Source organism: Chiloscyllium punctatum, chromosome 8, assembly GCF_047496795.1.
Source record: "Chiloscyllium punctatum isolate Juve2018m chromosome 8, sChiPun1.3, whole genome shotgun sequence".
In the NCBI taxonomy this organism is placed as follows: domain Eukaryota; kingdom Metazoa; phylum Chordata; class Chondrichthyes; order Orectolobiformes; family Hemiscylliidae; genus Chiloscyllium; species Chiloscyllium punctatum.
Genome location: NC_092746.1, coordinates 61,017,249 through 61,032,992, shown reverse-complemented (window position 1 = coordinate 61,032,992; position 15,744 = coordinate 61,017,249). Strand labels below are relative to the sequence as shown.

At 39.8% G+C, this 15,744-nt stretch overlaps 1 protein-coding gene across 5 annotated transcripts in view; it reads right to left on the bottom strand.

Annotated features, from left to right (window-relative positions):
- Positions 1-15,744, bottom strand: part of ezh2 (enhancer of zeste 2 polycomb repressive complex 2 subunit) — a 72,692-nt gene that overhangs the window by 28,707 nt on the left and 28,241 nt on the right. For all 5 annotated transcript variants that reach the window (XM_072575652.1, XM_072575649.1, XM_072575648.1 and 2 more), the window contains 4 exons: positions 13,310-13,429; positions 12,252-12,372; positions 7,451-7,639; positions 198-300 (listed from right to left, as the gene is read on the bottom strand). In XM_072575652.1, the coding sequence (XP_072431753.1) occupies positions 198-300; positions 7,451-7,639; positions 12,252-12,372; positions 13,310-13,429 (533 nt within the window). The remainder of the gene's footprint in view (positions 1-197; positions 301-7,450; positions 7,640-12,251; positions 12,373-13,309; positions 13,430-15,744) is intronic.

Here is a 15,744-nt window from a genome sequence, read left to right as displayed (position 1 = left end):
CACTGCTTTGACTATAAACAGATTTTAAAGACTCAATAATTCAGGTACTTTACAGAAACGATGAAGTTAAATTGACACAAGGTAGCCATTTTAAACTACCCATTCACTTTAAGAAACAACACAGTATGCCAGCAAGTGAATATGATCTATGCAAACTCAATTATATAATTTCCAACTAAACACCCTAAAGTACTTACTTTTCCTTCAGTTCATCTGGTGTGCCTTTATCCGGGAACATTGATGAAATTGCTTCAAATATTTTGTCACAAGGCTTTTTCTTCCCTTCATCACATTCTTTAACTATGGTCAAAAAGGAACCAATAGTTATCACTATAATGTTTCCCATCTACAAAGATTTATATACGATGTGTAACACAGATTGTAATTTGAGACCATAGTCATATTGTTTACAGTAAATCTACTGTTGCCACGCACTGGGGTGACCTACAAACTGCAGGCTTTTATAGCTTGTTTAGCCCCATTTCTCTTTGCCCCTCAGTGCTCCAATTTAACTAACAGCAAGGCTTTAGTTTTGAGACACAACAGTCATTTTATTACACAATTGTTGCTGAAGGCTACCAAGTAAAACATAAACATTATTAGATTAACTAGAGATGCAAATAAAGTAAGATTAGAACACCATTGTAATCCTTGTTACTTAACAAATTTCTTTCTGAAGTGAATGGTGGTGAAATTGAAATTTAGCAGACACAGTTAAAGATTTCTCCTGCAGGTGGACTGAATGGGTTCTGGAGGGAGTGAAGACTCTATATTCACTTTTGTGGCTCTGCAGATTGTGACCCTTGGTAACCTGGTTCAATACAATAGTCATTAGATGATATGGCCTTTTTCCCCTCTCCCTATTGGGAACTGTCTCTCTGACACCGTCTCACAGAACGTTCAGCCAGAGTCAGAGATTGGCCCAACTTGCCCATGCTGATCAGATATCCTAGATAAATCTAGTCCCATTTACCAGCATGTTGCCCATATCCGTCCAAACCCTTCCTATTCATACACTCATCCTGGTGCCTTTTAAATGCTGTAATTTTGCCTCTGGCAGCTCAATCCATACAAGCACCATCCTCTGTGTGAAAGTGTTACAGCCATGCCTTCTAGTTTTGAAGTTCCTCACCCTGGGGAAAAGACTTTGTCTATTTACCCTATCCATGCCCCTCCTGATTTTATACACACTCAGCCTCAAACGCTCCAGGGAAAATAGCTCCAGCATATTCAGCCTCTCCCTGTAGCTCAAAATCTTCAACCCTGGCAACATCCTTCTAAATTTTTTTTAACACTTTCAAGTTTCACAACATCGTTCCTATAGCAGGAAGACAAGAATTGCACATAGTATTCCAAAAATGGCCTTATTAATGTCCTGTACAACTACAACACGACCTCCCAACTCCTACACTCGATACACTGACCAATAAAGGCAAGTATACCGAATGCCTATCTACCTGTGACTTCACATTAATAGCATGTTCACATTTAGGATAAAGATGGGAATCTCTGCTGGTAGAACAATTCACAAAATCAGCCAAAATGCTTTGCACTGGTTCAAATATAAAACCACGTTGGTAAACAGAATTACCCATAAATCTGATGAAGTTTCAAAATAAAATTATCAATGTGAGCTTTCATCAATTCCAAGTTTCGGGCCTTTGAGAAGGCACTCAAAACTAAGACTATTTCCCATTGTTCTCCCTCCACCCCCGATTTGAGTCAAGCATGAGAAAAGAAATCACCTTTATCTTTAAATTCCCAGACGTCTGTTGCTTTTTTATTAAATTGATCACATGCTAATGTTTAGAACAAACAGATCTAATCTTCCAACATTTAATAATATGGATTGTTGTCAAAGGGAAGATTAAGTTTGGTTCTTTCTCCTCCTGTATCCAAATACAGCTCCTCAAAAATCAGCAAACTTTATAGGAAAAATGCTTCAAGTATCCTTCAGCCTCAAACCTGCTTCCCAAAATTAAATTTCAAATATGATTACCTATTGACCAACTTTATATAAAATGGTGCCACAGTAAATTATGAAATTTGAACTCCAGAATTAAGAGTCTAATGATAATGAAACTGTGGTCAATTGTTGTAAAAACCTATTTGGTTCACTAATACCCTTCAAGGAAGGAAATCGGTCATCCTTACCTGATCTGGCCTACATGAGACTCCAGATACACAGCAATGTGGTTGATTCTTAACTGCTCTGTGGCAATCAGGGATGGGCCTGGCTAGTGTTGCCCACATCCCTTGAATGAATGGGAAAATGCAGCCATTTCAATTAATCAAGAAATCAGAGACAGAGACAGTCTGATCCATCCCCTTCCCATTTAGGAATTGTTAAAAGGTTGAAATTTGCTCTCAGTACAGCAATGTACAAATCAAATACATAAATGACCAAATGCACATGATCACACAGCTCTGATCAGCAAGATTACAAAATTTCTCAAATCCATTTACCTCTTCAAATTTCAGTCAAATAATCTTACTCACATTGCAGCAAATCCTTAAACTATGTACCTGAATCTACCTTTAACATGTCTACTTAAAGGCAGTTTTTTAAAAAATCTCAGTGGCTCAGTAATGAACGCTCATTGTTCTTCCAAGGTTGCATTAATTTAATAGCCTTAAGTGGACCATATGCTCCCTTTTGTTTGCTTAAACTTAATTTATTTGCACTATTCCTTGATATACCTCCTTTGCTTTCTCTCATACTTTTTCTTTTGCATCAGACATCACAGTTGAAACTTTCTACTGCTTATGTTAGCTTACACTTCAGACAACGAATTAAGCTGTTAGGTGACAATCTCACGATCTGAAGGTGCACCAAAAACAAATTGGAGTCCTAGTGAACTAGTCAGATTATTTTCCTAAGCAATCTATTCAGACATTACTACATACCTCTGGAACAGGTAGAACTTGAACGCAAACCTTCTGGCCCCAAAAAGGTAGGATGTTACCACTGTACGACAAGAGCTATTGGTACAAAAGTAAAATTGCCGCCAATTTGCACTCAAAAATCCAACAGATAGCACTGTGATTTATCTAGTCTAAATAAAGATTGGCAGACAAAACTGATTTCAACGGTAGTCATTTGTGCAAAGGAAAGGTACAGTTCAGGTACAATTGAGGCATGTTGTTTCAACGAAGGATGGTCAAAGCCATGTTTCTCATTGATAAAAGAGATAGTGTTAAATAAAGCAGAAAATAAAAACTGTTCCCATGGCGCATCAGGAAAACAAGGTGCTCATAGGAAGTTCGGAGAGAAAACTTTTAAAAAAAGCAAAGAGAATATGATAAAAACATTTGTCTTCATTGTAAGAAGTCTATCAAAATATAACTATGAAAACTATGTGAAGCTCAATTAGTGACCAAAAAGAGAATTTGCACAGATAAGAGGCATGCTTGAAGGATGAATTAAAATATCTGATAGGCTGACTGTGCTGAAAGTTATTAACTCAGCAAGGCTGGATGAGATGTGCCATCAAGAAGTTTCATTTATTTCTATTCATTCTCAGTTTCTGCTCACTATGCCATTGCATTGAGAGGCATTTGTAAACGTACGCTTGTAAACGTATAGCTTTAATTTCTTCTTTACTTTGTACACACTGTTCTTTTCTGTCACATTGTTTAGGATTTCCCCATATTAATTTTGCTTTCTTCATCTCTACTGTTTGATGTACCAGATCTTCCCCGATTGATGCTCTTGCCTTTATTTTTATGTTAAAATCCTGTCTGTATATCTATGTAAAAGTAGCCCATTCAGCCCATCAAGTCTTCTCCATCATTCAATGAGATCATGGCTGATCTGATAATCCTCAATCCCATTTTCCTGCCCTTTTCCTCAGAACTCTAAACTCCTCCACCTGAAAAAAAAATCTATCTTCCAGCCTTAAATAAGCTCAACAATCCAGCATCTGGAGCCCTCTGCAGTAAACAATTCCACAGATTCACTAACCAGAAAACAAATTTCTCCTCATCCCTACCTTAAATTTGTGACCCCTTCTCTTGAGATTATGCCCTCTGTCTTAAGAGCAAAGAACATTACAGTGCAGGAACAGGCTTTTCGGCCCTCCAAGCCAGCGCCAATGCATATCCCCTATCTAAATCTGCTGTCTATTTTCTAAGGATCTGTATTCCTTTGCTCCCTACACATTCAGGTAGATGTCTAGATACATCTTAAATGACACTATCATTGCCGCCCCCACCATCTCCGCTGGCAACGAACTCACCACCGTCTGCATTAAGAACTTCCCACATTTTTCTGCCCTAAACTGTTCCCCTCTCACTTTGCACTCGTGACCTCTAGTAATTGAGTTCTCCACTCTGGGAAAAAGTTTCTTGCTATCCATCCCATCTACACCTATGATTTTGTACGGCTCAATCAGGTCCTCCTCAAACTCCTTCTTTCCAATGAAAATAATCCTAATCTACTCAACCTCTCTCATAGCTGGCACCATCTAAACCAGGCAACATCCTGGTGAACCTCCACTGCACCGTCTCCAAAGCATCCACATCCTTTTGACAACACAACGACCAGAATTCCAAATGTGGCCGAACCGAAGTCTTATAAAATTGCAAGATGACCTACCAACTCTTCTACTCAATACCCTGTCCAATGAAGTAAACATCTTGACCATTCTACTGACCTGCATTGCCACCTTCAGGGAACAATGGATCTGAACACCCAGATCTGTGTGCACATCAATTATAGCCAGGACTTTACCATTTACTGTGTAGTTCATTCTGGAATTGCATCTTCCAAAATGAATCACCTCGCATTTGTCCTGACTGATCTCCATCTGTCATTTCTCTGCCCAACTCTGCAATCTATCTATCTATATTCTGCGGCATTCTCCGACAGTCCCAATCTGCTACTCCACCAATCTTAGTGTCATCTGAAAACTTGCTAACGAGGCAACATAAATCTTCCTCCAAATCATTTATGTATATCACAAACAACAGTGGTCCCAGCACAAATCCCTGTGGGACACCACTGGTCACAGGTCTCCATTTTGAGAAGGTCTCTTCCACTACCACTGTCTCCTGTTGTCCAACCAGTTTTCTAACCATCTAGCTAGAACACCCTGTACCCCGTGCGACTTTACCTCCATCAGCCTACCATGGGGAACCTTATCAACGCCTTACTAAAGTCCACGTATATGACATCTACATCCCTTCCCTCATTAATCAACATCGTCGCCTCTTCAAAAGAATTCTATTAGGTTTGTAAGGCATGACCTTCGCTACAAAAAAACAGCTGTGTATCACTGATAAGCCCATTTTCTTCCAAATGGTTATATATCCTATTCTTTAGTATCTTTTCCAGTAGCTTCCTTACCACTGACATCAGGCTCACAGGTCTGTAATTACCCGAATTATCTCTGCTACCCTTCTTAAACAAGGGGACAACATTAGCAATTCTCCAGTCCTCAGGGACCTCCCCTGTTTTCAAGGATGCTGCAAAGATATCTGTTAAAGCCTCATCTACTTTCTCTCCCACTTCCCTCAGTAACCTGGGATAGATCCTATCCAGACCTGGGGATGCGTCCACCATAATGTCTTTTAGAATATGCAATACTTCCTCCATCCTTATGCTGAAGAATCAAAGATCTATCCTTAACCTCAACATCCGCCAAGTCCCTCTCCTCGGTGAATACCGATACAAAATCCTCATTAAGAATCTCACCCATTTTCTGACTCCACACATCTCTTTCCTCCTTTGTCCGAGTGGGCCAACCCTTTCCCTAGTTACTCTCTTGCTCCTTATATATGAATAAAAGGCTTTGGGGTTTTCCTTAATCCTGCTGACTAAGGATATCGCATGACCTCTTAATTCGTTTCAGATTGGTCCTACATTCCTGATATTCTTCCAATTCTTCGTCCGTTACATTCCCCAGCTCCTGCCAAATTTTGGTATAGTTGGCCTTCCCCCAATTTAGCACTCTCCTTTAGGACCACTGTTGTCTTTGTCCACGAATAGCCTAAAAAACATGGAATTGTGACCGCTATTCCTAAAGTAATCGCCCCCTGAAACTTCAACCACCTGGTCAGGTTCATTTCCTAACACCAGGTCCAATAATGCCACTTCACGAGTTGGACTACTTACAAATCTCTAGAACACACTCCTGGATGCTCCTTACAATTCTGCTTCATCCAATCCTCTAACACTCTGAATCCCAGTCCATGTTGGGAAAATTAAAATCTCATTTCCTGGACTCTCCCACACAGGACAGTAGCCTTTCTGCATCTATCCTGTGAACTACCATAAAAATCCTTTATGGTTCAATAAAGTGCTTCTCTTTCTGAATCTCAATGCGTATGGGCCCAACCTGCTTGGCACACTTTCCTCATTCCTGAAGAAGGGCTCATGCCCAAAACGTCAATTCTCCTGTTCCTTGGATGCTGCCTGACCTGCTGCGCTTTTCCAGCGACACATTTTCAGCTCTGATCTCCAGCATTTGCAGTCCTCACTTTCTCCCAACCTATTCAACCTTTCCTCATAAGACTGTCCCTCCAATTCTGGTATCAGCCCAGTGAACCTCATTTTTTTTTCCACATTACATTCTATCAGACAAGATATTGCCCACTCACTTGACCTGTCTTTATTCCTCTGCAGACAGATAGTCATCATCTCCAACTATTCCATTCACAAACCTGACTATAGTACATTCACTTCCTTTATCCAAATCATTAAGATATATTATAAATATCTGTGGCCTCAGCACTGATCCCTGCAGCACATCACTTTATTATAGATTACTATCTTGAAACTATCCCCCCCCTTATCCAGACTCTAGTTTTCTTAGTTAACCAATCCTCTATCTACATTAACATTCTACTTCCTACACAGTGTATCTTATGTGGCCTAATATGCAGCGCATTATCATACACTTTCTGAAAATCTAAATATATTACATCCATTGTTTGTCCTTTATCTATCTTGCTTGCCATTTCCTCAAAAAGAACTCAAATTTGATAGGCATGATTTCCCCTACATTAAATCATGCTGAGGTCTACTTAATTATATTTATAAATGCTCTATTAAATCCTTTGTAATAGATGAACACTTTTTCAGTAGATGTTAACTGGCCTATGAGCTAACCTTAGGACCTTGCCCTCATTATGCAGCTCACCAAAATTGGCCCCAGCACAATTAAAGAGCAGATGTCTCCTTTCCAAGTGGTCAGTGTCCCACAGTCCAAAACCTAATTCTAATACACCAGTGAGACAATCCTTCAAGCTGGTTTGCCCTATCCCATTTTGCGAACGGTTAAAGTCATAATTCAAAAGATAACTATTTTCAGCTTTTACTCAACTCCTGAAACTCACCATATAGAGCTCCTTTCCTTGTCCTGTGTCATTGGAACCTACATGAACCGTAAGAGCTAAAAACTCCCCTTCTCAATACATTCTTATTTTCTTCTGCAAATTATACCCTTACCATCCATATTGATCTCCTGATAATCTTTCCTGGAATCATTGCTTTCTTCCCTGATGTCACTTCCATCAGTCTTCTCAGATTTGTTCTCTTGATCATCTTCATCATCATCATCCTCTTCATCATTATCACTGTACTGGGTTAGAGCATTTACCAGTTCTACAAAAATCTCATCGTTGATAAAACCACATTCTGCAATATTGAAACAAAGATCACAAAATGTTCAGTGTCAAATGGCACAGACTTGAATCTTTTACCTTCCTTCCTTAAATAAAATATCCCTTAAAAACAAAAGGTGTCAGCAAGTTTTGAGAAGGTTTGTAGCTCAGATTGAGGTTTTAGATGTAGGTTTGCTCGGTGAGCTGGAAGGTTTGTTTCCAAATGTTTCATCACCATGCTAAATAACATCTCCAGTGAGCCCCTGGATGAAGCACTGGTGGTGTAACCCGCTTTCTATTTATATAGGATAGATTCTATTCAAGTTAAATAGAAAACGGGCTACACCACCAGTCTTTCATTTGGAGGCTCACTGAAGAGGTTACCGGTTATGGTGATGAAATGTCTGAAAACAGAGGTGTATCCTAACATTTAGAACTATAAGAAATAGGAATGGGAGTAGGCTGTTTGGCCCCTGAAGCCTGTCCTGCCATTCAACAGGATCATGGCCTCTCATATATTCTCCTCACTTCTTGTTTTTTCCTCCATAACCCTCAAATTTTACTACTGATCAAGAATTGGACTACCTTAGGCTCAATTATCCACATTGATTCTGCCCTAGAAAGAGCTCTGGCAAGGACTTCCAAAGATGTTCCACCCTGTACAGCAACACTCCCTCGAACCTTACCATTAAGTGTATAAGTCCTGCCAAGATTTGCTGTCCCAAAATGCAGCACTTTGCATTTATCTGAATTAAACTCCATCTGCCACTTCTCAGCCCACTGGTCCATCCGATCAAGATCCCAGTGTAATCTGAGGTAACCTTCTTCGTTGTCCACTACACTTCCAATTTTGGCGTCATCTGCAAACTTACTAACGGTACCTCTTATGCTCACATCCAAATCATTTATATAAGTGACGAAAAGTAGTGAACCCAGCGCCGATCCTTGTGGCACTCTACTGGTCACAGGCCTCCAGGCTGAAAAACAACCCTCCACCACCACCCTCTGTTCTAAATTAGATTAGATTACTTACAGTGTGGAAACAGGCCCTTCGGCCCAACAAGTCCACACCGCCCTGCCGAAGCGCAACCCACCCAGACACCTACATCTACCCCTTACCTAACACTACGGGCAATTTAGCATGGCCAATTCACCTGACCTGCACATCTTTGGACTGTGGGAGGAAACCGGAGCACCCGGAGGAAACCCACGCAGACACGGGGAGAATGTGCAAACTCCACACAGTCAGTCGCCTGAGGCGGGAATTGAACCCAGGTCTCTGGCGCTGTGAGGCAGCAGTGCTAACCACTGTGCCACCGTGCCGCCCCTACCTTTGAGCCAGGCTAACCTTGTTAACCACTCTCCCATGGGGAACCTTGGCGCACACCCTACCGAAGTCCATATACATCTCATCTACCACTCTGCCCTCATCAATCCTCTTTGTTACTTCTTCAAAAAGCTTGATTAAGTTTGTGTGACATGATTTCCCATGCACAAAGCCATGCTGACTATCTCTAATCAGTCCTGCCTTTCCAAATACATGCACATCCTGTCCCTCAGAATTCCCTCCAACAGCTTGCCCACCATTGGCAAGGTGTCAGGCTCATTGATTTGTCCTTACCACTCTTCATAAACAGCAGCATCACGTTAGCCAACCTCCAGTCTTCCAGCACCTCATCTGTGACTATTGATGATACAATAGTAAGAGGCACAGCAACCTCTTCCCTAGCTTCCCACAGAGTTCAGGTCCTGATCAGGTCCTGGGGATTTATCCACTTTTATGCATTTCAGGACTTCCCCTTCTGTAATATGGACACTTTTCAAGATGTCATCATCTGTTTCCCTACATTCTAGATCTTCCATGTCCTTTTCCACAGGAAACACTGTTGCAAAATACTCACTTAGTATCTCCCCCATTTCCTGCAGCTCCACACAAAGGCCACCTTGCTGATCTTTGAGGGGCCCTATTCTCACCTTTGTTACCCTTTTGATCTTAATGTATTCATAAAATCCCTACTTGTCAAAGCTATCTCATGTGCCTTTTTTGCCCTCCAGATTTCTTCCTTAAGTATACTCCTACTGCCTTTATACTCTAAGGATTCACTCGATCTATCTTGCCTATACGTGATATATGCTTCCTTTTTTCAAACCAAACCCTTAAATATTTTAGTCACCCAGCATTCCCTATACCTACCAGCCTTTGCTTTCATCATAACAGGAATATACTTTCTGGAGGTGCTGCATTTTGGGAAAGCAAATCTTAGCAGGACTTATACACTTAATGATAAGGTCCTAGGGAGTGTTGCTAACAAGGGGACCTTGGAGTGCAGGTTCATAGCTCCTTGAAAGTGGAGTCACAGGTAGATAGGATAGTGAAGGCGGTGTTTGGTATGCTTTCCTTTATTGATCAGTGTATTGAGTACAGCATTTTGGAGGTCATGTTGTGACTGTACAGGACATTGGTTAGGCCAATGTTGGAATATTGTGTGCAATTCTGGTTTCCTTCCTAGTGGAAAGATGGAAACATGAAAGAGTTCAGAAAAGATTTAAAAGGATGTTGCCAGGGTTGGAGGCATTGAGCTATAAGGAGAGGTTGAACAGACTGGGGCTGTTTTCCTTGGAGCATCAGAGGCTGAGGGGGTGACCTAATAGAGTTTTACAAAATCATGAGGGGCATGGATAGGATAAATAGACAAAGTCTTTTCTCTGGGGAAGGGAGAGTCCAGAACTCCTGGATTATGGTGAGAGGGGAAAGATATAAAAGAGACCTAAGGGGCAACTTTTTCACACAGAGAATGGTATGTGCATGGAATGAGCTACCAGAGGAAGTGGTGCAACATTTAAGAGGCATTTGGATGGGTACATGAATAGGAAGGGTTTGGAGAGATATGGGCCAGGTGCTGGCAGGTGGGACTAGATTGGGTTGGGATATCTGGTCAGCATGGACAAGTTGGACCGAAGGGTCTGCTTCCACACTGTACATCTCTATGACTATGACGCAGAAGAAATTGCTCAAACTTGTCTCAAGATTGCCCTCTGGTCCTAAAAACACTTATGAGGAGTAACATCCTATCAGCAATTACTCGATCAAGCTTATTAAGAATCCTATAAGATCACATTGCAAGTCTAAGCTCCAATGAGTAGTGTGACAAAGTTTCTGAATTCATGCTACACATTTTCAAATTCAGCATCATTGATTATTCTTACAACTAGAAGTTAAGAACAAAGAAAAATAAGAGGGTGGTTTAATGGAAAAAGGTACAAATGATTGCTGTACATTTCAGCTGCTAATGTTGCAAAAATAAAACACATATGGTGGGACCTGACATCATTCGACAACAATGCAAGGTAGCAGCCAGTCAAAAAGATGGTGCTATCAGAAGTGAATACAACCAAAAGCAAAGGGATCCAGGACTCAGTGGCTGGAATAATATCACACATCGAAAGTGCGTGATATGGGTTAGGTTATGAGGCCTTTGAAAAAGTGGCTACAGCAGTGGAGCCTGACCACCAGTACTGTTGTAATAACTGTCCATACATAGTTACAGGATCCTGGACAAGGTGATGGAGCAATAACTCCACCCCTGCCTCTCAACACTTCTTCGGGCAGCATCCAAGGAGCAGGAGAATCGACATTTCAGGCATAAGCTCTTCTTGAGGAATTCCTGAAGAAGGGCTTATACCCGAAACGTTAATTCTCCTGCTCCTTGGATGCTGCCTGACCTGCTGCGTTTTCCAGCAACACATTTGCAGCTCTGATCTCCAGCATCTGCAGTCCTCACTTCCCCCCAATTCTGGAGTAATGAAGCAGCAATGCAGAAGGTCTCATCTCCAATAAGGGGAATCTCCACTTCAGTCCTGATCTCCAACTCAACTCACCCACTACCCAGATCTTCCAAGCCCCTCATCTCCATTGGCTCATGCCATCAGCAGCACACCCACATGCAAGCACATCATACAGCCTGTTGTAAACAGTTTGGTGACAGGCTGTGTCTGTGCATGCGCAAAAGCCATTTTAGTATTATGGATAATTATTCAGCTATGCAACCTTCATGATAACTGCCTGGATACAAAGTTCAACTCCTTTGAAACAAAACAAAATCATGCTTAGAAACGAACACTTCAGTACAGGAATGGTGGTTAGATGTTAAAAGTTGAAAGAAATAGTGTTGCGAAATTTGCATTTTAGCTTGGATACAAGGAAAAACCCCATTTTCATCTACCTCTACGTAATATTTACACTTAAAATATTAAAATATGGAGGCACAGAAGTCAAGAAATTTCATGACATATAAAATCTATTACACATACAATAGATTTTGTAATACAAGGTTAGGTAACTACTTATGAAAAATGCTGAGGGTATACCTTGAGAAAAATGAAAGTTAAGATTAAGATGAACAATGATCCTTAAAAGATTACTGCACAATGTTCAAGAACCAATTAAATGCTATTTACATTTAGAGTACCATTTGTCAGTTTCATCAAATTAACTTTCAGCATCAGGAAAATGTCTTTTTTTTGGAAGTAATTATACATGGGTTTCTGGATTCCATATTTTAGAAAATAAAATTAAAATATGATTGAACTAATATTCCTGCATAGACTATTAATCAGTGTAAAAAACAGCAGATGGACAGCATTACCTCGGTCTCCATGTACTTTTCCATCATAGTTTTTAATGAGTTCTTCAATAAAAGTCCCATCCTGATCCAGGATTTCATCCCCCATGTAAGGAATGTTGTGTAGAACAGTTTCATCTTCCACCTTAAATTAACAAAAGTCCTTTATATCTAATTATAAGAACAAATGTAGCAAACATTTGCAGTTCATTTTTGACCTCCTATGAAGTGACATGTTTAAACACATGGAATATTTGTCAGTTCTCCTCAAGTATTACAAAATTATCAGTATAGAGGAGTCCATATGACTTTTTATTCGGGTAGAAGAAAGGAAGAATTACATTAAGTTTGAAAAGTCAAGGTTGAAAAACATGATTTTCAGGAACAGCAAAGTCAAAACTAGTTCTTCAGAAATTCGAGGACTCTTAATTTCTATTAGGTTTAGACAGCAGTACGAGTGCTTCCTTTGTAACAATAAGTTTCTGGAGCATGTGTTAGTTAAATTTTAAAAATAGTCCGCATGAAAAATACCCGTCACCTCAGGTGATTAACAAATATAGCAAGTCGATATTATTAAAAATAAACTGAACACTCAGTTGGAAACAAGAAATAAAATTAAGTGAAGATTTATTTTTATAGATTAGATTACTTGCAGTGTGGAAATAGGACCTTCGACCCAACAAGTCCACACCGACCCTCCAAAGAGCAACCCACGCAGACCTATTCCCCTACATTTACCCCTTCACCTTAAACTATGGACAATTTAGCATGACCAATTCATCTAACCTGCACATTTTTGGACTGTGGGAGGAAACCGGAGCACCCGGAGGAAACCCATGCACACACAGGGAGAATGTGCAAACTCCACACAGATAGTTGCCTGAGGCAGGGATTGAACCCAGGTCTCTGGTGCTGCAAGGCAGCAGTGCTAACCACTGTGCCACCATGCCGCCCAAAGTTTCTTCCTTTGTTCAACTGAAAATAATTTTAAGAACTTAAGTAGATTATACTATCCACGGATACATTACAAATAAACAAAAACATTAAAAAACATAATTCTTTCATATGTCTGAAACACATACCATGAAATTTTGCTGAAGGGGAGACCAGGAGTACATAACTGGAATGGAGGCCACTGCATTCAAAGTCTTCAAGGGAATGATTTGCTTTGGAAATTCTGAGAATCCACTCTCCACAGCACACTAGAAATAAACAAACAAAAAAAAAATCTTAGGATATACTGCAGAAAGACAATCGGAAGAAAGTGATGTTTCAGGTCAACCGACTACATAGTTTAAAGGCTAGGATGGCATTACATGGTTATAGTGAAATGTATTAATGTGATAAAAAACACAGAAATTTAAAGCGCAAGATACTATTTGACCCACCAAGATAAATGGAATAATCTACGAATCCCACTTCCCTCTGCATTCTCCACAGCCCTATATTGTTTGCTCCTTCAAAATGTTTATCAATTGCATAGTAAGGGAAGAGCTATTCAACATTTTATTTCTTGCTAACTGGTAAATCATAATCTATTTCAAACTCTGTGCACAAAGTTAATACCGTGACAATGATCTCCACAGCCTGACAGAATCAAAATCTTCCTGATCAGAACTTCTACAGTTGGCCCTAAACACAACTACATTACTTCCCACCATAAGCAGCCTCCCTGCCACAGCCCCAGTCATAACCAGCAAACTCTCCATACAGTAATGTCAATCATTAATCATTTAATGATAACTTTAAATGTTTTTTCATAAAAGTATTTTTACTTGTTATTGAATGATGTCAGTAATTGTAATGCAGATCTGCATCAATAATGTACTTTGCTATGCACTTAAGTGATCTTGGTGATACAAAATTAATCAGCAACAACTTGCACAATACTGTAAACTACCGACAACTCCATCTCAACAGACTTTACACATGAATTAAAGGCAAACATAATCAATCAACTTTTATGAACATTTGAATTAGGTGCTGAAGTAGCTCATCATGCTCCTTGAATCTACTCCACTATTTAATAAGATCATGGTTGTTTTGTGTTTCAGATTTCACATTATGATTTCCCCAGAAATTCCTATCCGGTCTCTCATAACAAGAACCTATCTAGCTCCACCTTAAATATATTCAATTTCCTGACCTAAACTGGCTAAGACAGAGACTACCAAAGTTGCATAAAAATAAGTTCTGGTCACTGGCATTTTTACTTGGAGGTCACTAGTTAATCCATCTCATGACACAGTACAAAGTCTAGAATAACCTGCTCTCAAGATTGTCCTTTCTAAGAAATGCTCCGGGACCAACTAGAAAGCATTAGTTGAAACCTTCATTCAGGCTATCACTGTCAGACCAATTTTTCCAATTACATGCAGATTAAAGTCATCCACGACTACTGCCATACCCATGTCACAAGCACCCAGTGTTCCTTTTGGTTTACTTTGTCCCAAGTTGTGGTGACCATACAGAGACCTTGAGACTATCCAAGTTAGTGGGTTCTTCTCCCTAGTGTTCCTCATCCTCAACCAAACCAAAGTTTTGATTTCCATAACTAACATCATCTCCAAGTATTGCTTGCACACACGAACACTACTTTATATAAAAGACACCCATTTTAATCACAAAGGTATAAAAGATATTGATCTTTGCTGACGTCTTCTTATAGTTAAGAATTTTATTAGTTAAACACTGATACTTAGTAATAGCAATCTGACTACAGTGTTCAAAGATTTTATCTAGTCAATTGGTACCATTATCTGTGAAGTTTAATTCGATCAAACCTATGAGTGATTAAGTAATTATTGGCTTTATAGCTGGAAGTTGCAAACAAGGTGCAATCAGTAGTGCAAAGAGACTACTGATGAAAAGATTTTATGGACAAAACCCAATGCATAAAATAACACCTCCACCCGAACACAGCCAGGAATCGATGGCTATTTAGAGAAAGGGAGCCTTGTTTGCTGAATCTGTGAATGATCAATACAGGTCACAATGGTAAACAATATTTTATTTTACATTAAAAGTTTAGAAAAAACGCAGCCTTCATTGACCATTTTTCTTTTGGAAAACACCCAACTTCGGACAAAATAAAAAAATCAACAAGCCATTATTTTTTATTCATTCACAGAATATTGGCATCATTAATTGCCAATTCCTAACTGCCTTTGAGATGGTGGTGTTGAGCTTCCTTCTTGAACCACTGCAACCTATGTTGCATAGGTACTTTCACAATGCTGTTGGGAAGGGAATTCCATCCATTGTGGATGACAACGAGCTTCTCAAAATAGAAAGAAAAATTTCTTGTAAGCACAAAACATTCTTGATTCAATAACCACTATACAAAAATAAGAGTGGTGCTGGAAAAGCACAGCAGGTCAGGCAGCATCAGAGGAGCAGGATTTTCCTGCTGTGTTTTCCAGCACCACTCTGATCTAAACTCTGGTTTCCAGCATCTGCAGTCCTTGTTTTTAACCACAAAAATAAATAATTTTAATCTCAATTCATGCCGGCATTT